The sequence below is a fragment of the Oryzias melastigma genome, linkage group LG1 (assembly GCF_002922805.2).
Source record: "Oryzias melastigma strain HK-1 linkage group LG1, ASM292280v2, whole genome shotgun sequence".
NCBI lineage: Eukaryota > Metazoa > Chordata > Actinopteri > Beloniformes > Adrianichthyidae > Oryzias > Oryzias melastigma.
Genome location: NC_050512.1, coordinates 16,592,907 through 16,612,676, shown reverse-complemented (window position 1 = coordinate 16,612,676; position 19,770 = coordinate 16,592,907). Strand labels below are relative to the sequence as shown.

The window sequence follows — 19,770 nt, the reverse complement described above, 5'->3', positions numbered from 1 at the left end:
GCTTCACAGAAACGCAACCTTATGTCAACAAATATATATATATCATAATTAAAGAAACATTTCAGAGAGAATAAATAAGTTAAACTAAGAACAGTTTTTGTGCTCTGTTACAGACAGTTATGGTAAATTTAGTCAATTATGGCTACAAAAACAGGTTCCTTAAAATAAAAGTCAAAAATTGTTCCCCCTTTAGCAGATTTTCTTCAAATAAGCAAAAAAAAAATCTGCCCATAAGACAAGAAAAATGATTTTTTTGTTTAAAGAAGCAAATTTTAGTCACTTAAGCAAGTTTTCTCAAACTAAAATTATTTTGCCATTTAATTTTTTTTTTGATGAGATACATTTTCTTGCTAAAATGTCTTGGAAAAAATGTTCTTTTAACTTTTTTAATTTTCCGTTTTGCAGTGGTTTTCATGTTTGTTCACAAGTGAACAGGACTGATCTCTATTTTGGGCAAAAACCTAATTTCAGACACTTCTTTGGTTATTCAAACTCATGCCATAATTGCACTGCAAAAACTGAATCTTAAGAAAACTGTCTTACTTTCTGTCTTGCACGAAAACTTATCCAATCAAGAAGGTTCTTCAATGACAAAATAGTATTAGTTTGAGAAAACATGTCCCAGTGACTAGAATAGAATTCTTACAGTTCTTGATAATTCAATTTTTCTTACCCCGTTGTCAGATTTTTTTTTGTTTGTTCAATTTTTTTAAATAAAATCTGCCAGTGGGATAAGAATTTTTGACTTTTTTCAAAGGTTTGCAGTGTCCATTTAGGAGACTTGTTCAGTTCAAAGGAAAAATTGGATTCAACAGAGGCAATATAACAACTTTGGGAAGTTTGGGCATGACCCCAATAGTGCTTTAAAACCAAGAAAACACTGTCCTCTAAAAGAAAATTGTACTGCTTCCTAAAGATCCTCTAATTTATTTTAAATATATATAAGTGACTCAGTATTTGAGTTCTGATCCGACGGGGGTATGTAATCATGGCAGCGTGAGCGTGTACTGAGGCTGCACGGATGCTTTTTGACTTGAATGAGCGACTCAGGAGTTACTGTTCCTGTTTATTTTTATGTATGGGGAATGCTGTACACAAGGTATGTAGGTGTTTGGCTCACTCAGTCTGCATACACATCAAAGCAGCTGAGTTTCCGTGAAGCTGAGTAATCCTGACCTGCACTGCGCTGCAGCACAAGCATCTCCACCTGCAAGCGTGAGACTCCACGAAACATAGAGTGAAGCCAATTTGATCAATTCCTGACAACAAAGAATCTATGGGCTGCATGCTGCACCTGCAGCTGCATGGCTTAAAATCCAGGGACAGAAGAGGTTATTACAGAGTGTGATGGTGGCCTCAGATGACTCTGAAATCTGTACTGTAAATTTTCAAAAACACATCCACACGTCGTACTATTTGATACTTGAAAAGATTCAAAACTTGATTGTTAGACGTTCAAAATATCGACACAAACTTTTCTCAGAATCAACACAGTGGAGAATTATTTGTGTCATTAAGAGCTGGAATAATAAGAAAATGACTGTTCATCTCCTAAGAATGAGTGCTGTTTTTTTTTTTTATTTCATCAGGATTTATTAAGATGGACCAACTTAAGATTGTTTCCTTATTTTGTTCTAAAATGAGTAATTTCCACTTAATACACTAGTTTTTTTGTATCTGTAATCAAAATGAACTACAATTAGGACCATAAAACCTCAAAGCATTTGCTTAGAACTAGCAAAAACATACTTATTGAGCTGTAGAACATTCAATTTAAGGCAGTCTAAAAGTAGCTTTTTTAGCTTATTTTTTTTCCTTTTGAATGCTTTCCTTTTTTTATTTTGATATATATTATGAGATTTCTTGTAAAGTAAAAATGACTGGCTGTGGACAGATAATTGTACTACTTTCTTTCTTAAGGTTAGTGTTCTTTTCCTATTTTAAGCTGTCTCTTTTTGCAGTGTCCAAAAGTCTTTTTCCTGGAAAAAAGCATCATCCATGCATCCCACACAACAGCCAGACTAAATCCCGTTTTTCTATCTTTAAACTCCTCCTTCCTTTTAGATAATTCTTCCTCTTGTAACCAAGAAAAAATAAAAGCTGTAGAAATCCCTAAAAAGGGATGCCAAATGAAGACCGTGAGCACACCTGAACCGTCTGATCACATGCTCCATGACAAGAGGCTTCATTAAAAGCATTTACTTTAGAAATAGTAAACAATAAAAATAGTGGCTCTTCTGGGTAACTGTGGCATATCTTGTTAAAACAGAAATTAACATCTTTACCCGGGTGGCCTAAACAATTTTGCTCCGACCTTAAATCAGTATAACTATGGGCTTGAAAGCCTGACTGCTAGGATTACGGTAAAGAAATTTATCATCAAATGATGTCCCCTGACATCAGTATTAAAAAGACAACTTATTATCCATCATCTGTAATGCTGTTCTTCTCATTTTATCTCTCATTTAGTGCGGCGTAGTGGTGAGGAACACACCCCTGACATAAAGTGTTGCCCGGAGGCTCCGGGAAGATGATTGAATTTCATAGCTACTTACAGGCTAATAGGGCCGTACAACGACTGCTTACTGTCCTTAAGTGACTGGCTCCCTCTCTACGGCCGCGGCGCCTTTGAAGCCTTTCTGAGGAGATCTAGGGGATTAAGCCAGTAGCGTGACATGAGGCTAAGCAGTTGAGCAACGGGGCTCCCACCAGTTGACTATTAGAACCAGCTGATAAAAACATAGAAGCTAACACTATGGGAACCGCTTTATTTCAGTTCTTGTTCTCACAGTGACATTATGAAGCATTCAGAGGTCACAGAAAATAGATACAAAATTATTGATGAATGTGTTGTAATATTTATCCCCTTGACGCCTGAATTTATTTCCAGCTATGAAAAATAATATTTTTTTGCTTTCAAGAAAGTAGTTTTGGAGCAGATTGATGTATATTTGCATTAAGATAAAAATGAAAATATGGATTTTTACATTTTAATAGCAAACTTGTAAGCCTTTCATGTCACGAACTTCAATGAAATAATATATTTGTAACTTTAATTTATTTAAAGAAACAAAAAAAAATTACTTAAATAAAAAGCTACACTTTAGTCCTATATTTTTTTATATTTGGACACAGTTTAATGATCAAGCCAGGCTTAAAACAAAGCTGAAATGAAAGTGCTGCCTTGTTAAGACTATATCTTTGAGTGTGTTTTCACTGATTTTATCAGGACAAGCATTTTACTCACAGGAGCTGTTTTCACATGCAACCCTGTCACTGTTCACCATGCTGTTCCATTTACACTCCTAGTAAAACTAAACCATATATGCATTAAACCCCCAACCCCTTCTCCCAGAAAAACACACACACACAGTGCTAACCACATGCACATGTTTCACCTCTCTTAACTAATTCATTCAGGAACATTTTGGTTTGTGTTTCAACATTAAAAAAAACCTCTCTGTACCTTTGATTGAGGAACGTGTCTGAATGCAATTAAATGGGAGGGATGAGAGGAGGAGCACGGAGAAGTAGAGGAAAAAAGGAAGTGTACTTCAGTTGTTTCAAAGTTTGCTGGCTCTTCATTTTTCACAACTTTTCCCTCATTTTTCCAGCAGAGGGCCATACTATAGTGTTGACAGGCCTGGAATTTCACAGCAGGAAAAATGGGATGGCAGTGAAGTGGCCTGGATTAGTGCTTTCAAACAACACTCTTCAGAAAATCCCCGTTATACCTAAATATTCCTACTGCAGTGACGTGGGTTAGTCAGAACCCTTTTAGACATTCTTCCTGCATTTTTCAAAACAATCACTGCAAAAATAAGAAAGCAGTAAAGGACGCTCACATTTTGTCTGAGCGTTTACTCCTGTGTGACGCTCCACAGGTGTTTGGTGCCGTCACTCACCTGCAGGATGTAGCCTCGGACATAATCTCGGAGGGTCCAGCCCAGACCGTGGAGGATGTGCAGCACCTCTTCCTGCTTGAGCACGGAGAAAAGGCGGTCGAGGAGGATCTTGAGCCTGACGGGAACGGCCTGGGTGCCGTACAGCATCAGGCTGCTGATGTCAAACACCACATTGGACTGAACGATCTCCACCTGGGTCGGGTGGTAGAGGTGCTGAGTGCTGAGCTTGTCCAGAGCTGCATACGTGGAAATGGGAGACAAAAAAAGAGAAAATGTGTACAGAAAAAACATAAAGTTACTGCCTATAACATTTTTCCTTGTATTGGAATGTCTGTTAAACAGAGAAATTCTAATTATTCCAATAATCTTTAATTCAGGCCCTTTAAATTAGTCTTTTGTACAGCACACTTAGCATGTCCTAATTTTTTCCCCCACTGAACCATATTTATTCATCCCTATGTTTACTTAAATTATCTAAAAAGTGAAAGACAGTACAACATGGTAGTAAAATGTATCATGAGTGGAGAAAAGAGACTTTAGGATGGTTTTGTCCTCCGGACCAAACCGTAGTTCTCATTCCTATCTTATTCACTGTATGAAAAATCTGTAGATACATTTTTAATAAAATGTAACGATTCATTTTAACCATAATTTGATTCATATCACAATTTGTGGTTGCTGATACGATTCATTTGATTCACTGACCTAAAATCGATCCAGGACATCTTTAGCCAAAAACTTAACGTGTGGCTCAGAAAAATACCTGAGTACTTAAAAAAAGTGCAGGCGAAGTTTTCCAGAATCCTTGTACTTTTTACAAGATAATCACGTGTAAATTTAAACAAGCAAGTAAACAAGAATATGTGGCAAATCCATTCACATTTTGGTGAGCAGAAGTTACAGAACATTTGTAATAATCTCTAGTCTGCAGATTTTCCCTCTTTGGCTGTCTGCGCGACACCTGTTGTTCCTCTCAGTCCCAGTCCCTGTTTCTTCTCTTACCTCATGCATCCCCTCACCCACCCACCCCTTTTCTCCCCTTGCCTGTCTGGGTGACACCTGGTTGGGTCTCTCTCTGATCCTGGGACGACTTTTTTTTCCTGCTGACGAGGGCTTTGCCTGACAACGCTCTGCAGCCAGACACGAACGTAATAAAATATGAAGAACTACTTGTCAGAGTCCCTGCCAATGTCGACATGAAATGAAAAGTGAGCAAGAGCGGAGATGTGTGCCTGACAGTTCAGAGGGGGAGATTAAAAACTAGTCAAAGGGGTCCTGTGCGCGGGGCCCACAGCCCGCTCTAGTGCGGACACAAGCCAAACAGGTGTTTTCTTTTATCTTTTTTCCCATCCTTTTTCTCTTTGTTCTTTCTCCATTTTTCTTACAGCTGCATGAACTGCTTATAAGGTGTTGTCTCTCCGTTCCAAACCTGTCCTTTGGTTGCTTTATATCAAGTCAGTGTAAAACTTAAAAAAAAACAATGTAAAACAGAGACAACTTTAAAGTTTTGTCTCAACGGTCAGCCATAGAGAATGTTTATTTGCGTAAAATATTTAAAAGCCTTATATCACAGCGGAGTGTATGCCTTTAAAATACATGAGTACATTAAATTTTCTTTTAAAGAATATGTCTATAAATATTTATGCGAGAAGTTTTCTTATTCAACAGAAAAAAGCGGCTTTTTCTTGCTTTAATATTAAAATGTATGCACGCAAAACAACTTTTATTCTTACCATGAGCTACCCAGCCATGTTTGCACTGGTCACATGTTCGCAGGTGGATCTTTCCAGGCTGGAAACACTCACATGTGCAGTTCACCAGAGTGCAGCGAATGGCCTGCAGAAACACACAAGAAATGTCGCCGTCATTTATAAAATAAATGCAAATAGGAAGAATATGCAATGAGATGCAAATGAAAACTAGTAGCTGGTTCTAGGAGAGTAAATCCCTAAAGCTTACGACATTCTGAAAGTGGGATAAATGTCACATTTCCACCCAACTGGCCGGTGTTTTTACAAATATGCATCTTAATTTGCTGTTTTTGTTTTTTTTTCTGAGCTGATTTGGACCAACATAAAACTTCCCTTCTTGAACACCGAAAAAATAATTTGTTTTGACCGCAGCTCCATTACTCAACCCTGAAGCTGCACTTTGTCTGACCCTGGAAAGCTTTTAGTAGTGAGAGGTTAAGTGTCCAGACATGACGAGGCCAACTCACTACAGCACAATAACCGCCTGCCGTGGCTTACTACTACATAAACAAATCTTCAGGTACATTTTACGGGACTTTGGCTTGATTTAGTAAAAATGTAACTCGTCATTAAAGCATCAAAATGATCGTCCGGCTCAGCAAAAATGGGAAGCATTATAAATAGAAACCTGGACAAATGAATGCTGCTTCATCATTCAAATGAAAGCAGCAGCTGCAAGCAGTAAATTCCAGCGTGACATGAAGAAACAAAAAGACGAGGCAAAAGGTGAGAAAAAGGGAGGAAAATCTAAAAGAAATTAGAAACATATATCTTAATTGTTTTACTGTCTCGGTTTATCTTTTTCTAACACGAACAAGATGACTTAAAAAAAGTGTTTTAACATTTGTGCAGCAACAATCCTTATAAAGCACTGCATATATATATGAACTGTAAATAGTTTTTTTTATATTTAAGACCAGTTGTTTATTAAAGATAGATCTTGAACTTTTGAAAATCGTTAACTATAAACGCTGCCTTTGAAACGATACATTATTATATCTGGCACACGAAAATCTTTATGTGATGACATACATGTGTTTGTGACAACAACACAAACGAATGACTTATCAATCTGACACCAAGGCTGACCTTATCAAATCATGAGTTTATGGATTTATAGTCTGACCTGACAATGCTGTCTCATCGAACTGTTTTTTTTTTCTAATGGTGTGACACCTATGTGACACGGACAAAAGGTCGTAGGTTGGAGTCCATGTCTGCATCAACAGCTGCATTTCACAATATCAGGCCCAATCAGCACTTCTTCAGTAAATGGATCGGCACAGATTGGTTTTTGCCTTTCCGACGAGGGTCAATACAGTAAGGACAGACAGCCTTTCTGCTTTTTCCACACATAAACTCGGGATATAAATAAAAATTATGCCGGTCCAACCTGTTTAATGCATCATATTTATAATCAGCTCTAAGGCCATTCAGTCTATCAGACCTGCTATTTACTTCCCTTTGCACTGGTGCCATAAACCAGATTACCAGTTACTAGAGGTGTCAAAGTGAACACAGGCTTATCCGAGATTAAGCAGAAATTACACCACTTCTAACCGTGTCACCGCACAGTTTGACACGGAACCAGACAGGAGACGGAGATTATTTGACTTACACAATTTTTAAGCTTTCCAGGTGCAGCCATGGCAATCCTCACAGTGTCTGAGGATTACACGCCACGTGTCAGAAGAATCGCACATATCGAGGGTGATCCACCGAGCCGGTGATGCTCTAATCCAGAACGTTGCACCAGAAGTGTGGATGTTTTTTTTCTTTCCTTATGAAGCCACACGGAACGGACAGTGACTGTTTTTATAAAATTTACAAATATAGAGTTTAAATGTGTACTTTTAGTTACTTTTTTATAACGCTACTTTTTAATTGCTACCAAATGCCAAAGTCTCATAAAAAGGAAGTCAAACAAACAAACAAAAAATAATAAATTAAAACACAGTGTGTAACTTCTTATTCTTCTATTAAAAAATGTGCTTATATGATCAAATTAAAGCACAAAGTAAAGAACATTTTGGGTTGAGGCCAAAACATTGAAAAGTATTTTGCTCAAATTGTAAAACCACTGAAAAGAACTATGTGAAGTTCCTAATTTTGGGATGTATTGACCAACTTTCAGTCTGAACTCAGATATATTTCTAAGAGATCAAGTTTAGTTGCTCACTTTATTAATTTCTATCTCAGTATTTATCAGCCTAACACGCATTTTGGGGGATTGTCTTTTCTTTTCTTTCTTTGCAAAACATCTTACTCTACCTGCACAGGGAATCCGCATTCTTAGCAAAACTCAGTTCAATGACATTACTCAACCCAGGTCTAACTAATTACCTGTCTTCACAGCAGCGTTATTAAAGGAGAATGGAAATAAACAAATGGAAATATCAAATGCACTTCTGCTGTTTACGAGCTGGGGTCTGACAGCTGACAAGATAGTTAAGGGGCGTCTAATACGGCAATTAGAGCGTGCCACTGTCTGCAGGGCTGCTGCTGTGACAAGGCGCCCTCTAATCACTGACTTATTACGCTGGCTAGCAGCACCTCTCATATCTGGTCCATTAAGCAGACAACAGCATTAAGAAGCTTTAAAGCAGCGGCAGCAGCAAGCTCCCCTTCTCTAAACGTGTACTGACAGGAGTAAAGGAAAACGAAAGGGGCAGACGGTGCTTTTTGGCTTTAATTCGTGTCCTGGGTAACATTTGGTTAAAAATTAAAGAGAAAAGTAACAGAAGAAATGTTGTTTACTGGTAGCATCACATTCTATAGTTGCCTGTAGATTGATATCTTAGGGTGTATTCAGACTGGACACATTTGATTCACTTAAAGTGAACCAGAGTTTGTTTCCCCCAATAATCTAGTACAAATTTTTAGTCTGAGCACACCCAAGCAGACCCTGGTCCGAGACCAGGACCCGTCTTTTGAGGAGGTCTCTGTTCATTTTTAATCGGACAGAGCTATGGTTCACTTAGATTTGTTTCAGTCTCGGTGCTCGGTGTGGAACAACTGCACCAAAATGGCCACCGTAGCCAGTGTTCCGGTATGTAAACACAGTAGCAGAGCAACAACGAGACACAGCAACTCATTAAAATGCTATCGGATGAATGCAGGTTCATCAAATCTACTTTTAACGTGATGCACACTGCTTCTCACAATGTTTCCCCGACAATATATATGTCATAGACACTTATGAATGCACCTTCATAGACGTAGCTTCCTCAGTAACCGCCTTGCAGCATGCAAGTTGTACCTGACTGATCCTCAAAACTGGTCAGTGAAATCTAAAGTTTGAGTGAGTGAACTATCTCGAAAAGAGCTTAGTGCAGGATGTCAATTATTCCTTCTTTCATTGATTTACCCCGCCCTCGTAATTCCTGGCCAATGACTGTAGAGATGTTTCGTCATGTGGTTTTGTTTACAAGCTTTGGTCCGGAACAAAAATGTCTTCTTGACAGCAGTCTGAATACAGACCAAATGCAAGATTCAGGACTCAATCTGGACCAAATTAACTGGACTCAGTCTGGACCAACAAACTTTTCCAGTATGAAAACACCCTTAAAGTAAAAAAAAAACGGCAGATGGAAGAGTCCAAAAAAATAGATTTTTTTTCTTTTTAAATCCCGTTCTGATCATCTTTTGATCTATTTTCAAAGCGTTCCTGGTGGTCTTTTAATCATGTTTATGCCATTTTAAGGAAACATTTAAAAAACTGTCATTAATTAGGACATAGCAGCAGTAGTTCATTAGAAATTTGCTTCTGAGTTGTGGGCAGAACCTTTGGCGCTGAGTGACCCTGCCCCCTTTTCCCTCCCTGTTGAGGAGAAGGGAACTTGTGGCACACCCACCATATTTTCTACGTCACAAAGATGCTTGCCTTCCAACAGCATTATTTTGTCTGTTCCTGTTTCACAACAAATTGAACAGATAAATGCTCAGAAATTTTAAGCTTAACTTTCTCCATCATAAGATAACAAGAACATGTTAAATCATGAAAAACACCATTTTAAGCGGAGTTAGCCTTTAAAGGAAAATATTTTCTTGTAGGACAAAATCAAAACCCTTTATTATTCTCAGTTACTTGATCCCCCTTTCCTGTTAGCTCTGAACTAAATGAGTTAAGGGCAAGTTCTGGCCTTCGGCCCACATCTAAACTGCATGTATTTGTCACAGCAGACTCAGGGACGATTCAGTGTTATCTAAGGCCTGGCCCGATCCTCAACATTAGTCATTGTGGAGGCGTCTCGCCAGGGTTTCCTATTTGGCTCGCAAATAAAGGGGATGATGTTGAGTAAAGGGACAGAGACGTGAGAGTGTGTGACTGTGGAAATGCCGGAAAACTTAGAGACTAAAGTGAAGAAAACCCCAGAGCGCTGTACCAATTAGACCCAGACAACAGTCAACATTTCCTCACTGCTGCTGAGTTACCACTATGGTTAACAGCCTAACCAAGCTCACTCAGACGGCATCATTTTCAGCCTTTAGCTGGCTTAAGTTTGTGTGTCTCACTGCTGGGTTTTGTTTAGCTGGAGGCATGATGTTTCATGGTTGTTTTTCTTGGCTGACAGTCCCTGTCCCAGTCCAAATGTATAAACACTGACGGTCAGAAATGGCCAGCTTCAGCCCTGGAAAGGACTCTCAATTAAAAGACTATTAGTAGGTCAGAAGAACAGAAGGAAAGGGGAGCTGTATGAAAAGATGGCTGAAAGGTTTGCAGGAAAGTGAGGTTCTGTGAAGATGCATGACAGTCAGATCAAGGCCAAACAGAAGATGTAGAACTCCTCTGAGACATTAATTCTAACTCTCCAACTCACAGTATCACTATGATCATTACGTTCACATCAGGGTAGGAAATGTAAACCTACGATTATGTGCGTTCCTGGCGTCCACGTTCAAAACTCTTGTTTTCACACAAATTTTTCAGTCTGTTTTCGCAATCTACGTACGGCTATTGAACACGTTACAAGTTAAACCAGTTAAACTTTGACAAATCAGGTACTCAGATTTGGTAGCGACGTATGCAGCATCTTCTTCAAAAAAACTGAAGTACCAACCATTTGAAAATTGATCACTGTGGAGAAATTATAACTTGCGGTTTGTACCCAGTCAGGATATCGGAATAAAGCTGTAACAGAAAAACCCAGGAGCAAGATTCAAGACATTTCACACCAAGCCTCTTCCAACTGTGAGTCCATGTGCTAGTATCAGGTAGCAACAATCCAGTGTGAACACCATGTGCTAAAGGCACATTCAACATGCACATTTAGCTTCTTCTTGAATGTGCATCACATGCACGTAGCTTTAAAGTCTCACATCACACTTTTTACTTCCCCATTTTTGGATTTATTTGAAGCAGTGTCACCAGCTTATCTGGCAGACACATGTGCATGTTTTCAGTAGAACAAAGCCAACCGGCAGCTGGATTTTGGGTGAGTTTTGTTCCTCCCGTTTAATTTAAACATTGACCATGTTCAGCACAAAGCCACAGACCGCATCTCTTGTTTGGTGAGTTAAGCAAAGCTGAGATTTAAATGAAAACCCCCTGTGTGTGTTTGCATTGTCCCTCTGTGCATGTGTGGGAGTCTTTGCAGCATCAGCCCCAGATTTAAATTCGTCTATGCTTAGGGTCACTGTAAAACACTAGGAGCATCTTGTCCTTTCTTCCATCCACAAGATATTATCTCATCCATGAGTTAGCTGCTGAAATGCTGTCAATTTCCTGCCAGAAATGTGCGGCCAACGTGGGCTGGGGGGTGGGGTGGGGGTGGCATGGCGGCTTTGCGTGTCATAAAATAGGGTCCTGACTCAGTCAGATAGATCAGGGCTTTCACAATGTCCATATTGGAAACAGGTGACAAATAAAACACGGCAAATAAAAAAGAAGTCTTTGTAGTCAGGCACAGCATGCCTCAAAAGACAGCGAAGCAAATACCTCATGCTAAAGCTAATCGCTGTTTGTTTGACTTTTTTTGATTTGGATTTCTCTTGAAACACAGTTTTCTTGTCTGACAAAGTAGAACTAATATAGACAAAATAATCAGTGGGGCACCATTCTTAGGCTATAAGGTGTCTTATATATATGTCTCTCCCTGTAGGAGGAGGCCCATCCTGCCTGTCAGCTCTCGTTTTAAGCCCAGCGGCTGGCAGTCACAGAGCCAGAGGTCCCTGTCCTGTGTGCAGCTGTGCATCTGGGCTTTGACACGGGGCAGAGCGACCAGAGCTATGCTAATGGGAACCAAATGGGGCGTGAGCCCCCGGTGGATTACAGAAGGAGAAGAGAAGCATGTGTTTTCATGTATTCATGCGGAGACCTGGGACCCCAGTCTTTCTTCTTTCCCTTTTCTTTTTTTTCCAAAGTCAAACAAATGTGAGCAGAAATATCTGCAGTTTGCACGCATTCTTAACTAATGCTCTCTGCTACTTAGCAGATTTGAGGAATAATTGTCAATCTGTACACATAGCTAAGAACTGATCAAATACAAGCAATGACTGTTTAGCCATTTTTTGCCCTGTAAACTGCTTTAGTGAGAAGCTCAAAATTTGAAAATGAAGTTTGAAAACAAAGTGAGCAAAGTAAATAAACCTTTCACAAAGACGAGTGAAGAAAGACGAGCATCTGAACTTTGTTGTTTTGCGGACATATTGTGTCTGTAAAAATCCGAAACACAAGTTTCAGATGTTTGGCAGCGCGTCCCGGTTGCTGTACTTTGCTTTCACCTGCTTCTAATGAAAAAAGAATGCGGCCTAAATGCCGCAACAATAGGGGAAATCAAGATTTTGGTTGAACTTGCAAACACACAGTAGGGGTGAGATTAACTGAATCCAGATTAATGCCAGAATGACAGACAGTCATTTAAAACTCAATATATCATTTTTAATGTTTAGTCTGATCACTTGTCAGTTATCAAAATTTGCTTTTTTTAATGCAGAATCATTAGATAGAACCCCATAAACATCAAAGTCCAACTCCAATCATATTTTGATTTGTTTTAAAAGCATTCCCAGTGGGATTTTAATTGTGATTAGACCAATTTTAGTAAAAAAAAAAAAAAACTGTTGTTATCAAGGACATAGTTTCTGCAGAGTGGCAGAGCATCTGACTTGTGAGCAGGACTGCTAGCATGGAGTAAGCCTGTTTACGAGTTCTCCCACTTGCATACAGCCCCTCACGACCCCCAATCTTGGTGCAACAAAAATGGCGAGCAACATTGGAGCTATCATATATCATCTATAAGTCCTTCGTCATAATAAAAAAATCACCAAAACGTAGTAAAAACACCAAAAATATGATTTTCTTCAGAGTCGGTATAGCTTCACACTAAAACAACCAAACCGTGACATCTATTATCCACTGCCATCCCAAATGACACTCAGCTCTGGCGCTGACCACACCCCTGGATTCCTGCACATCCACAGACAGGACACTCATGTGGGATTATTTCAAAATCCAGCACATATCCAAGTAAACCTTCCAACATTCCTGCTTTGTAAACCGACAGTCACAGAAATAAATCTCTCCTTGATGAGGGCCGATAGCTTCCAACCAGATCAATGATGAAACTCACTCTCGGACTTGCACAATAAATAGCTGTCCATGCACTTCAGGACAGTCACGCTTGTTTATGAAGAGGACAGAAAAAGGACCCAGCTGGCTTTGATATTTCCAAGCAGCCAAGGAAAAAGGGGAGTGCAATACTCTTATTGCAACCGGTAGAGATGGAGAGACGTGCCTAACACAGGACTAGACTATGAGTTCAAATAGCGAAGCATCAAGGGAGCAGTAGTTTCTCCTGTCTTTTGGGTAGAGAGCAGGTGCAATGCACAGGCCCCCCAGTCCAAACCCTTGGCCCCTCTCAGCTCTCCTCAAAGCATTTCCCCAGCCAGAGATCAAACCATCTGCCCAGTGACAGACCTCTGGGTCCACAGACACCGGGTCTGCTTCAAAGTTGGGTGCAAAGGGAGGCAGGGTTTGATGAAGGGAGAACGAATGGAAAGTTGGTGAAAACGCAGAGATCTGGGATACAGCAGCAAGGGAGCAGTATGAGGGGATGGGGAAGGGTGGGGTGGGGGCAGGGGGAGCCTAGCACAGTGTGGAAATGGTTTTTGCAAGGAGAGTGGAGATGCAGAGGGAGGCTGAAAAAATGCTTTGCAAAAAAGATGCTAAAACGGCCCATTTTGAGTCTTTTCAAAATAAAAGAAGAATAGAATGAAATAAAAATCTGACATCAAGAAATACTATTCTAAGATTATTTTTTGTAAGAATAGGATGAAATAGATAAAGCAATAATCCTGTGAAGAATAAAGAAAAAAAGTCAAATTTCATATTTGACAAAGTTTCAATGAGCTGTTTGCCTAATCTATTGCAGTTTTGGTGTCTTTAGCATGTTCTTGTAGCATTTCTATCATTATGGAGGACATGAATAAGGAAAATTAAGCTTAAAATGGCATTTCTTTGTTCAAATAATTGTGAATCAGGGGGCAGAAGAAAAATACCGTTGGAAAAAGCTTGTAGGTGTGATGCAGAAACTGCATCAAGCTCCCTGCTCTGCTCAATTCTCATGCATCCACTTGTAGACAAATAACTCCCATCATCTGAGCTGGCATCTGGCTCTAAACTGTACAGTTGAATAGTTCCAAAATTGAAAAATGTTTGATTGGGAAAGTGAGGGGCTGTAAGCTAACAGGAGAGCGTATAAACAGATAAATGACATGAAGTAGGGGAAGGCTTACGCTGCATCAACTGTTAATTTCTAATGAACTCTTGCTGCTCTGCAGAAACACAGTCCTAGAAAACAACAGTTTGTTTCTCCTAAAAACTGCTTAAACTAAATTAAAAGATCACTGGGAATGCTTTTACAGTTGCTCAAAAGATAATCAGAGTGGTACTTTAAACGACAGCCCATAATTTTATCTGCAGGTCGTTTCATCATTACAGAATTTACACATTTTTTTATTAGTTTCTATGTTTTATGCACATCCTGCCTTATCATGGGTCATGTGTGGGGAGATCAGGAAGGAAAATAAAGAAGCCATTGTTGTCCATATATACTCGATCTCCTCTGACCTTCAGCCTATCAGAGGGAGTGTCCAGCTGCAGATAAGCACTGGGCCGTGTTACACTTGACACCTGCACTTGCTGGCCCACTGATTGCCCTCACAGAATGCAAATAGTACGGCAACATCTCGCTTGGATCCTCCCTGTAGGCTTGCAGGACGGATGTGACTGCACAACCAGACACATGTTTGGCAGAGGGAGGCTAGTGAAAAGAGAGAAAAGAAGCAGAGGGTTTGAAGTGACGAGGAGAAGGAAAATGCAGTGTTTTTGTAAGGGTGTCTGGTGGTACGAGCGGAGGAGGAGAAAGGGACCGTGATTATCTGATCTGTACTTCCCGGCCCATCAACACCCGAACGCAAAGAATAGCTTGGAGCCATCCCCGACCTCTCTCTGAAAGGGGGAATTTCACGGCAGTCATTAGACATGGTGGCTAAAGGAGCGCGGCGCACGGATCTTGACAGCATCATGGCAACAGGAGGACGGCAATGAAGAGACTCCCCCAAATTGACATTTAATCATCACAAGAATGCACTGGTTGAGACTCCAGAACCACCTCCAGTGCTGCATAACCTCTTGAACTATATGCGCTCACACATTCTCCAACATCCCCTCTCATGCAAACTCGTGTACACAGACGCACACACGCAGCCGTTCACTGAATTCCTACTCTCAAACTAGCTGCAAGCCAGAGAAATCTTGGAAGAGCTCCTAGATTTAATCTCCCCAATAGTTCTTTGTTGTCTTTTAGCATTTTTTATGCAAAAAAGCACTAGCTGTGCACAAGCAAATTCCAATTTATGTGTATGTTTTGTTGTTGATTGTGTTTTTATGTTGTTTTAAACTAGAAACTACTGCAGACAGATTGGCTGGTTTTCAAGACACACGAATGGGCAATAATATTTGTTTCTTTCCTGAGAGCTTTGTACAAACAAAATGTCAGCAGTGACGGTTTACTTGTAAACACCTGGTCTTGAACACCCAACAGCTGTGGTAACACTAAACCTTTGCGCCGTAGCGGGATAATTACACTATTGTAGTCATTTGAAGCCACATACTTACATCATTCTTGTAAATTATTGTCAAATGAAGGAGGGTTAATGCAATACAAGGAAAAACTCACATTTATGCATTTTTTCTTTCACTTTACCCCTACTTTTTATTTATTTTTTTTTTTTTACCTCAGCCAGCATAGCGATATAACAGCTCCCAATCCAGTTTCGTAGATCCCACTTCAGATGGAACAGTCCAACGAAAAGCAGAATCTTCCATTAGTACGTTGTGTGACGGCAAGAATTGGGACTCAAGTAAGAGATACAGACAGCGAGGGGAGGGACGGATTATTTAACCAGCAGCTTACACCGCCGCAATGACAACTGTGTGACTCCTGGAGCCACACAATGAGGCAGGCCACGAGGAGTGCCTTTAAATGTGTGAGTTTCAGTCGGAAAACCCTTCTGACTGCTTTAATCTTTATCACTTCTTACAAAGTTCACAGATAGAGGGCCCGAAGTGGAGGACATAGAGACATTGATTCCGAGTCACAGGTCGCAAAGAAGATACAGCAGAGATCAAGCAGGTGAAAGGAACCAAAAAGAAAGTAAGAGGACACTCAGTAATTCTATGGAGTAAGATAACTGTCAAAAGAAATGTCTGAATAAAGACAAAGCTGTGCACACTTTGAAAGCACATTTGATTTTACATTTATTCTGACTTTTTTTTTTTTGTTTTTAAAATGAAATTTCTCCTGTTAGATTACTGTCAAAAATACATCCCTAGCTTTTAAAAGGAAGAGTGCTGGTTAAGTTTATCTTTCTGCCATTGTTTTTTTTTCTTTTTTAAGGGTCTATGTCATGCTATTTTTAAGTATTTCAGAGTAAACTATGTCCATATGTATGATAATATATTTCCTTTGGCACACTAAAGAACACACTTTTTTGCAAGCTCCTTTTTATACCCGGAAGGAAGATGCCTTATTTTATGAGGCACCGCGTTTGGCTCCTTGTGGGTCCCGCCCATTTCATGACATCATCCTAGAGTCGGACTCGGCAGTGAGCCGTTGTTGTCTCTGCATTAGGTGCATGAGACAAATGAAATGCGTTTTGCCAATCACTGCTAGCTCCATGGAGAGAGTGGGTGCGTGTGTTAGCTTTGGGGCGGTGCTGGCTGTGCAGACTCTTCCTGGAAGGGGCTGTTCCTCACTTGTTATGTTATTGTTATGGTCGGCTGCCATACTACTTTAGCTCAAAGTTAGCCTTTTTTGTTTTTTTGTTTCATCATTCCCTAATTATTATCTTTTTTTTGACGGAAATTGATTTTTTATACCTAATAAATAGCATGCCTGTTGATCTTTTTGAACTATTTTCCACGACTTTTGGGCCTGAAACGATTGCTGGGTGCATTGTTTACAATCAGCTGTTGTTGCCTGTCAACAACAAAATGCAGGTTTTTTTTGTTTTTTTTTTACAGAGACATGGTAACAAGATATTTTCACTGATATGGGAATCTGTAACATTCTAAAAAGTTTAATTCTATTTCAGTTTAATAAATGAACCTCGTGCATCTTGTTGAATCAGTGCTTCTGTCTAAAAGCCTGTCATCCCGTTATGTATTTTTGACATTAAGAGGGAAAATTTCTCATTTAAAACAAAGACAAATCATATTCAAAAGACATGTTAAACGTCGTATTCCTATTTTTGCAACTAAGTCTTTATGACAGTTATCTTACCCCATACTTTCTATTCCAAACAAAAATGACCTGGCCAAATCACAAACTCCTTTGCAAGAATGTTTTCAAGTTTGTTTTATTTGACTAAATACAAATTCCTTTTTTTCTGCAATTATAAAGCTATCGACTGATTCGGCATTATGCTTGCGTGTCTTCCAGCCCTTGAGGGCTGCTGTGACATTGAGTCATTAACTTTGACAAATTGTGACAGACTTTTTTATTGCCACCCAATCATGAGAAACAAGTCTGTGGCAGAGGAGTTAATGAGTGGCATGTTTCTCCTCTTCCTCCACCTCCTTCATTCTGCTCCAACCTTTCCAGTTAGATTCCCCCCCACTCACCCCCTCCATATTTATAATTTTACCACATCCTAACAATAACACGGCCGGTACTCAGCACAAAACACGCGGCCTAATGAATCTCATGCCTTCACCGCGGTGAAATGGCCAGTAAGTATTACCAGCTGTGACACTCTCTCCTCTTGGCAGTGGCATTGAGCTTGGGAGCGCAGGGGTGATGAGGGTTTGGAGGGGAGGAAAGGGGGTGGGCATGCAGACACATCTGAGTGCAGCTGGACCAGGGAGTTAGAAGTGTATGGGGGGGGCTAGGAGGAGGAAAAAAAGACCACAACTCTCCGTGTTTCCAGCTGCCTTTCTCAGGGGTTCGGTTTTCGAGCCCTCCTCTTGGTTTTTCGCAAGGCCCTTCTGGTCCCTGCTTACTTGAAAAATCGCAAACACACACTTCCACGCACACATATGCACATACACCCCTACTTCCACCCCCCCACATCTTCCCTCACATTCGTCCATCTTTGTTTGGACAAGGCTCAGGAGTTCCAGAAAAGCTCTCTCAGATGTGCTGAAGTAAGGGAAAAACAAAACAAACTGTCCCCCTCTCTCTCTCTCTCTCACACACGTTTAGGCAAAATTTATATGAATGTACAAATGCCACTATTTAATTCCTCCAAAATACCATGCTGGGGCCACACTCCTACAGTCATACATGAACAATTTCACACGTGAGGAGAGCCAACATACCAGCATCAAAAGAGGACAAATTAGCAAAAGAAGAAGAAAAAAAAAAAAAAACGCTGATGCATTTTTCTTCATGGAGGTAAGCTTTCTACCACAGAAGGTTACACCGTGCATGTGTGCTCAAATGCAGGATCACAGCACCAGGCGGGGCCGGAGCAAACCTCGACATGTGTTACCTCTTTGTAATATTGACTTTGTTATAGCTATACGAGTGGGAGAATGGAGCCAAGAGCCTGAGCTGAGCAGTAGTGGGGCCCTCTCAGTTAGCTACAAAACAAGCACCCGCACTGATGTGAAAACAGAAAACACCTTCTTTACTAAAAGAAATCTCTAAAACCAGATTTAAATAAACTCTCAAATGCTCCTTGCACTTGTGGCTGACCTTTACATTTTCACTCTATAAATCAAATTCATCCTTGTTGGATTTTGAGTGTTGGGAAGGTTGCCTGAAAAGTTGTTCCTTCCTGCATGAACTGCAAATGTAGGAATTTCTGCATGTCTGTAGACTTTACGTGAATTTACAGATGAGCTCATTTGGGCATTAAAGAGTCATCATCCAACCTACCCTTTCTGTTTTTTTATTGTGTGTCATTTTTTAACGTTTTATTTTAATTTGTTTTCAGAAATATTTCATTTTTTTCTGGGAATTGTGTTTTGGTTTCATAAATGTAATCTTTTTTATCATTTTTTTTCTTTTGTAATTTCCATTGTGATCTTTAATATGTTTTTAATATGTTTGAGTAAATTGTTGGTGTGATTTGCATTTCTGAGCCATTGTAAGTTAAAGTCTCTTTAGCTCTCACATATCTAAGTGTGTGAAATTTGTTCTCTGCATTCACAGCTACTCCTGTGGGAGGGGTGAGCTGCAGATACAGGTGCAGTCAGGAATCATTTGGTGGTCTAACTCCCATAATGCTAAGTGTCAAGCAGGGAGGAATTGAGTCTTTAGTATGACTCATCCTAGGATTTGAACTCATGACCTTCAGGTCTCAGGTTATACACTGACTGAGCTGTAAGAAACCTATATGGATTTTTTACTTTTTTCCCAAAACATGTTTAGTTAATGCAGTAAGTAAAACAAAAGTACGTCAAAGCTGCTTTCTGGAAAAAAAAACATTTCCGAAGAACTTCCATTTTTCAGTGACTCAAGAAGACCCAAAGAAGGCCTCATATGCTCTTTTGCTTTGCACAATTAAAAGATTGATTATCATTTTCCTGTTCCTACCACTCGGAATCCCATCTTGTCTCCTTCCCCAGTGATGACTTTGCTTGTACATTTGAATAATGAAGGCAA

General features: G+C 39.9%; 1 protein-coding gene and 1 long non-coding RNA gene across 3 annotated transcripts in view; one reads left to right on the top strand and one right to left on the bottom strand.

Moving 5' to 3' along the window:
• LOC112157151 overlaps positions 1-4,008 on the top strand; it is an 82,724-nt gene extending 78,716 nt beyond the window's left edge. Inside the window, exons 4-5 of one of the 2 annotated variants that reach the window (XR_004948047.1) lie at positions 3,615-3,761; positions 3,885-3,990. This is a non-coding gene — a long non-coding RNA (uncharacterized LOC112157151). Of the gene's footprint in view, positions 1-3,614; positions 3,762-3,884 lie in introns of both variants that reach the window. The other variant, XR_002921095.2, reaches the window with a different exon arrangement.
• Positions 1-19,770, bottom strand: part of bnc2 (basonuclin 2) — a gene marked incomplete at its 5' end in the record, with an annotated part of 88,355 nt that overhangs the window by 36,060 nt on the left and 32,525 nt on the right. Inside the window, 2 exon segments of the mRNA XM_024289729.1 lie at positions 3,906-4,141; positions 5,639-5,741. Coding sequence (XP_024145497.1) covers positions 3,906-4,141; positions 5,639-5,741 — 339 coding nt within the window.